Below are 6,865 nucleotides of genomic sequence, written 5' to 3'. Positions count from 1 at the left end.
TAAAATATTAAAAAGAATATATGAACAGAATCAGCCGCAAAAAGCACACAGCTAATTTAAAGTGAGTGTAACATTTTCAGCACAGTAAAACCTCTCTGGGTATGAAACAGTGCTGTGGTGTGCTGCGACTTGTCAATAAAATCCACAGCTGTGTCTGCTTTGTTCATTTGCACAATCAATTGGGCGTTTTATAGCTTCATTAAAAGCATGACTGTGAAAAGTTCAGCTCGAGTCTGAGCCGCTGAATTATTTTTGATGTAACTGTTGGTCTGTTTTAAGACACGCCATAATAATCGTTTCTGGTTATACGGAAAAATCCCCCATTGAAATACATTTAAATCCTCTGGTCTTATCTAACCAAATGATAAGATAATGACATGGGAATAATGTTTAAAAGATGTGCTTATGGCACAGCTGTTTGGGATCCTAATAAATAAGCAAGTAAACAACATCAGAGTCAGTAAAGTCTCATCAGTATGGTTTTAATTACTGGTTTTAAAAGCAGTTCTTCAACTACATGAAGTAAAAAGTGAAGCATTTGCTGTATCTTATTTCAGTAGGTTTGCTGAAAATACAAGCGTGTTTTTAATGGTATTCAATTTCACACCCTTTCCCAGTAATTTGTTTATACCTTTAATGGCACCTAGTAGTGCCTCCTTCCATCTCGGCCATTAAGCGCTGCTCTGTGGTGTTTACATGGGAAATTATTAAGCATTAAATTGAGTTATGTTTGAAAAAAAATACATATTGCACCTGTAGTACTCTCTTTGGAATGCATTCATGATTTTATCCTACTTAATGATATTGTTTAAACACTTTAAGTATTCCTGTTGCACACTAAAGCCTTCGCAGTGACCTGATTTCTTGGTATTACGTCGCCTACGCTGACTTATGCAGTCTAGACAGAAGAGTTTGATGGAAGGATAAAAGCCTGCAGAGCTCCATCGTGTGAGATGCTACTAGAATATACCACTAAATAAAATCAGAAAACAGGAGCATCACTGTAACATAACACAGCTCTGTGTGATAGACTGCAGCAGCCTTTAATCTGATGTCCCCACTCAGTGATTTGGATGATTTTTTAACACTGTCAGATATTGTGTTTCCATACGTCTGTACAGTCGTTGTCTTTGGGTTTAGCTACTTTAACTGTTTATCCATCATATTTAGCTTTCTATTTTAACTGCTGTTTATCCATTTAACATTCCAATTGGTCGTTATTTTTATTTTATTTTTTAATTTAGCTGCTTTTTGACCATTTGTTCAAAAATATTATCTGTTTATTGCAAAAAAAGATCTACTATCCATTACTTAAAAAAAATTATTACAAAAAAGTGTTTACTTTTCATATATAATTTAGCATTAATCTATTTTTGCTTTTTTTTAAAAAAAACTCATTCATTCTTTAAAGTAGGCGTCCCTCCGTGCCCCTTTTAATTTTAAAATAATTTTCCCCCCATTTTGGAGTTTATTTAATCACTATTGTCATTTAGCTTTGACCCACAAACCGAAACTTCTACACACATTCCTGGGAATATTACTCAGAATTTTTGATAGTTTTACTCGTTGCATGCCTGAGTTTTTTTTTTTTCCCTGCACGGTGTTGTGAATAATGTGGTTTGTGTTAACCCCTCTATTGTTTGACGCTGTTGCTGTGTAATGTGATAATCTGATGCATTTTGGGGAAATATCGAATTAGGAACAAATCTCTCACACATTTTACCATCTGCATGACAAGAGACGTCTTTCTTTCTTCAGTAAATGAGAACAGTTCAGTTGAAAAAACCCCAAACGTGCGTAAATCTACTTTTAATGAACGGAAGCTGCCATAAAATTAAACGAACGTTTCTAATGCGAAGGAATTACTGAAGTATCGCGAGATATGGACATGCGGCTTAATAATGCCGCAACTATCAGATGTATATATTAATAAAAGGCCTAAGAAAGAGCAAATACTATTTGATTATTTTAAGGAACAAAAGGATTATTCCACGGTTTTTTTTTTTTTTTTTACCTGAACGTCTCAGTCTCGTTAATTCTATGTGCTGCCCATGAAAAAAAAACACACTTCCCCGCCTGTGTTTACCAAGATAACGCTAGATGTTGACCAAAAAAGACTATTTATAATTAAATGTCTTTTTTGAAAAAGAGAAAAAAAATCGCATGTTCGTGTGACGTAACATCTGCGCTGGTTTGACATCAAAATACCAACTCATCAGCTTTGGACTGCAAGAGCTACCACTGGAGAATAATAATAAACAAAAAACAATATGATATCAATAAACTAATAAATAAGCAAAATTCGTGTCACTACTGAAGCACAAACACACAGGTATGAAGAATGAACACTGAAATTCCTCCTCAGTCCAGTCAAGCAGCTTATAGAATGACTAAACATCCAACAGACCCCTGAAATGAATTAGAAAAATAATAATAATCTAAACTAATGCAAGTGCAGATATAATGCAGGTATTCTCACATTAAATACAACTACTGGCCAGATCAGCCTAATACCATGTAACATTTAGTTTTCTTCATCCTGAGACACAAAATCTGAGTTTTTCTTCCTTTCTTTTTTAAATTTTTTTTTTAAATTCCACTTTGTTTATTCTACATAAGAACAGAATGAAGCTCCAAATGCCCCTTTAGCTGCTCCATCTAATAACAGTGACAAACCAGGAAGCCACAACTTTCATCCACTTTAATAAAACTGAACGCAACAACCTCTGTCTGTACCTGACACCCATGAAAGTGCCAAAATGTTAAAGCATGTAACCATATTGAACTCTAAAAGATCATTCAGATGACCATTTCCAACCACTTAATTAGACGCATAGAAGCAAGAAAAAAAATCTAGTTTATTAAATTAAATAAATCTTCTTATCTGCAAACATTTTTGAGGAGTCTGGTTGAAGCAATCCAATATTGTGTGTAATTTGAACTCACATTTCCATATCAGCTGATTTAAAAACTAAATTCAAGCTGATGTGAGTAAAAGTGAAGAAATTTCCCCCTAAAATAACAATTTCAGATGGTTAAGACTGGCAAATAAAATGGCCTTTCATTCTGATAAGCTAATTCCTCTAACTTTGTTGTTTGAACATAATTTCATTTTCTTTAACTGAAAATTGCAATTTTTTGCTGGGCCCAGACATGATATTTTAGAATGTTAAACACACTGCATTAAAAGCTCATCATTTAGCCATGTGTCCTTTTACAATAAACGGAGAGCAGAATTAGTGAAAATATATTTAATAATTAAACATTAAGCACAGTTACACAAAAAAGGGGAATGCAAAACAGATGGGTGTGAGTGGATCCTTAGAATATAAAGGGTAGACCTACTGCAAAAGGTTTGAGTTTCCTCCTGAGCTGCAGCAAAGTTCACCAGAAACACAATCTGCTGCTGCTGCGCCTCCTGCACTGTCCGATTCTGCAGCGGCCTGCAGAGGACTTTTTTGAGCGAGAGCTCCAGCAAACGTCTTTTCTCTGCGCACACTGAGCGTCCCGGAGTTTCCTAGAGAGTCCGTCACTCCTCCTGAGTGTTCTCTGAGTGGGTGCTGCAGCCTTCGGACTGACGGTCAGCCTCTGCGGCCGATCTTTCCTGCTCGGAGAGCTGCTCGCTGCTGGGGATGGAGTTCTTCTTTGGGCGGCCTTTTGGCTTAGTCGGTGACTCCAGGCCTCCTCCCTGTAGCACCTGCGGGTCAAACTCCGCTTCAGGTTCCAATACAAACTCTGATAAAAGAGTGAGTGGGCATGCAACTAAAGCTACATAACAGCTTTCCAAATCCTACATTTTTACGCATATATTTTACGCACTTATTTTACGCATGTATTTACTATGATCCACCCAATAGAGTGTAAATTAATCCCACTGAACTACATCTCCCGTCAGCATCTGCTTAAAAATGAAAGGCAGGAGTAACGGTGGTTGTTTAGGTGTGTTATTTTATGAATTTTGTGCATAAAATCTGCGTTCAACTTACAATTTTCTTCCATTTCATCCGTCTGTTCTGGTACCACGTTTTCACTTGCAGCTGACTGAGACCCAAAGACTCGGCGAGGTCTATTCTGTAAGGAAGAAAATGCATGAATAAATCCAAAATATTCACATTATAAACTAACATCAGGTCAGGTTTTGCCATCAAAGACGCAGCTTGAGCAAATGATCTAATTATGTCATTTACATCAAAAGACGAACACCAGTCAGGATTTATTGCTGCCTGTTCCGACTTGTTAGAATCTGACTTGACTTAATTGAAGCTAAAGCCCTCTACATCAAATGCACACGCTACTATAGAAAACACTGAGGTCTCTGTAGTTTTTGTGGCTTTTAGCAGCCAGGTGGGAGTTTACACGATTAAAAAAGACACATTGTGGGTATTGTATAAGCTGATTCCAGTCATTTTAGCCTCCTTGTGTTTATATTTGAATACTTAGAGACCAATAAAATAACACTACTACTATATTTCTAGAAAATAGGCAACAGCTGAGGCTTTGTAATATTTGCTGTCGGGAAATATAATTCACACAAATTTCAGTTCAATTGGATGAATCCAAATATTAACTCGGCAAAGCAAAGCAATTTTTTCGTTATTTTATTTTCCCCACATGCTGTAAACGCACCTATCAGGCGTGGAGAGGTATTTCTGCTTCTCGAAGCGCTTCTCCAGGCCCATGAGCTGCAGCTCGGTGAACACGGTGCGGCTCCTCCGGCCCTTCTTGGTCTTGCTGCCTCCGTCGACTCCGTGTTCCAGCTTCCCCCGGAGGTGGAGGTCCAGCGGCAGGTGGTGAGACGCCGCGCCGATCTGCAGGCCCGGAGCCCCGGTTAGAAGCGGGGAGCCGAGCGGGGAGCCCAGCGAGCAGGACAGCGGGGACATGGGGAACTTGAGGAGGCTCGTCTGGTCCGCTTTTAGCACTGTAACGGTGCCGAACAGGGGACAAAGACACAGAGGGAAGGTGGTTTATTTAGGCTTTTAGTTTGGGCTCAAGAAGACGCACATTAGGCTGAAGGATCAATAAATATAAATGAGCTGCCAACAAATTAAAAGTGACTTCATCAGAGAACTCATATGTGACAGTTCAGGGCAGATCTCAGGTCAGATTTGCTACTTAGAGTGAAAATATCAGGCTATAATAAAAGCATTTAGGCCTAATATGCTGCTCCACACTGATATCAACATCAGCAGCACTGAGGCCTAAAGAAACGTCATTTAAACCAGCAGTTAGACACAGATTATGTCTGATTCAAATAGACTAAAGTCACGGATTTGATTTGATTACATTAAACAAATAACTGCGTGTGGTGTACAGTTTCAGCTCTTATTCACAGATCTGGAATAGATGTTAGAAGGTCCAATACGCACGTAAACACCTGAAGTGGCGAGGAATAGAGTTGAACAAATGCGCAAAAGGATGTAACTTTACGGATAATCTGAATAGTCTACACTGGCAGAATTATTACGAATACTTTTTTAATATTAATATTATTGTTAAATAGTTAAATGATGTGTATCATCGCCCCAAGAAGCGCTCAGAGAGCAGTGGTTAACCCCATACCCACTGGAGAAGCAACATTTTACGCACACACCTCTTTAAATCTTACAAATCTCTCATTTGCATATTTCATCGTTTCCTGAGCTCTTCAACGGGCTTTAAAGCCTCAAGTAAAATCCATTAATTCCACTAGTTTGCAATACAAATAATTTTACCTCACTTATGTATTTCCTTAATTGAGCCACGTGCTCAATAATAGACTGTGATTTATTGCAAATGATCAGTTTAACGCATTTTGCCTCGAGAGACATTTTTTAATTCTACCGTGTATTATATATGCCATTAAATGTCAGTTCTGTTTTAAATGTTTAGCCAGGCCTTTTAACATTAGTAATAATAATCCAGCATATCTAATATAATCCTTTGCTATATTTTCCAGCACGAAACCACTCGGACTGACTCATTCATCTTTCCACAGGCGCCTTTCTTACCCAGTTGGTTATGGAAAGGCCGGGCGGATAGCAGGGCTTGTACTCCGAATTTGAGCAGTTCCCCGGCCGGGGCGGACGCTTTGTGTTCCGGATGATCAGTCAGGATCTCCTCTATCATGAAACTCCTGTAACGGTGGGTTCTGTGGTCGGCATGAACTTCGGGTGGGTAGTAATGCGCTCCCAAGTCCAAAGGATGCTGCATAGTCTGGCCGTGCGGTCACCTTAACAGACACCGAGCGCGTACAGCGATTATCACTCCTTCAGTGGCATAAGCCAGAACTCATGTTCCCTCAGTAGCACCGCTATAGTCCGAAGATCAACTCTGTGGCCAAAAGCTATCCTCAGACCAAGCAAAGTTTGAAGTACAGGTAGCCCAGTTTTGCTGTGCGTCCTCTGTGGAAGTTTTACGCGCTACTTTTGTCCAGGTTTTGTTCCTTTTGGAGATGAAATCTGGAAAAGAGAGCAAACCTTTGACCAAAAACTCCCAAATCCGGTCGTGTTCATGCCCATTCCCTGTGTGAGAGCCCGCAGAGGTCGGAGCTATTTGTCAGGCGCGAAGCTCGTCACCTTGACAGTGAGTTAAGGAATAAGCTTTGGGTTTTATGAGCCTCGTTGTGGCTCCACCTCTTCTCGGGGTTTGTCTGCTCGCTGCCTGAACCGAAGTTAGATGCAAAGCCGCACTCGTCCTGCATGGATTTATGCAAAAGGGAAGAAAATAAGGAGCTGAAAGGACAGACATTTTAACAGACATTCTGCAAGTGGCTTTCCAACTTCTGGAGCTTTAGACTGATGATGGTGGAGGTGGCGGTGATGTGGAGCAGCTGGTGCAGCAGAGGAAGACCAGGTCGGAAGGCAAAGTTCACCAAGTTATATAAAGA

General features: G+C 39.6%; 1 protein-coding gene across 1 annotated transcript; it reads right to left on the bottom strand.

The window, feature by feature from the left end:
* Positions 1–3,373: 3,373 nt before the first annotated feature.
* barx1 (BARX homeobox 1) lies at positions 3,374–6,189 on the bottom strand. The gene is made up of 4 exons (XM_022202995.2): positions 5,988–6,189; positions 4,627–4,918; positions 3,987–4,071; positions 3,374–3,697 (listed from the first exon to the last, which is right to left on the bottom strand). Exons 1-4 carry the CDS (start codon positions 6,187–6,189, stop codon positions 3,530–3,532), a joined length of 747 nt encoding a protein of 248 aa, XP_022058687.1. The 3' UTR covers positions 3,374–3,529.
* Positions 6,190–6,865: the final 676 nt, after the last annotated feature.

Source organism: Acanthochromis polyacanthus, chromosome 5 (genome assembly GCF_021347895.1).
Source record: "Acanthochromis polyacanthus isolate Apoly-LR-REF ecotype Palm Island chromosome 5, KAUST_Apoly_ChrSc, whole genome shotgun sequence".
In the NCBI taxonomy this organism is placed as follows: domain Eukaryota; kingdom Metazoa; phylum Chordata; class Actinopteri; family Pomacentridae; genus Acanthochromis; species Acanthochromis polyacanthus.
Note: the sequence above shows the minus strand (reverse complement) of the source record. Positions and strands in the feature narration are given on the sequence as shown.

Excerpts from the sequence above, each read along its gene's own strand:
- barx1 (XM_022202995.2), bottom strand. The coding sequence starts at position 6,189 with ATGCAGCATCCTTTGGACTTGGGAGCGCATTACTACCCACCCGAAGTT. Across the intron at positions 4,919-5,987 it reads GCCTTTCCATAACCAACTGG|TGCTAAAAGCGGACCAGACG; the intron begins GTAAGAAAGGCG and ends GCACCGTTACAG. Across the intron at positions 4,072-4,626 it reads TACCTCTCCACGCCTGATAG|AATAGACCTCGCCGAGTCTT; the intron begins GTGCGTTTACAG and ends TCTTCCTTACAG.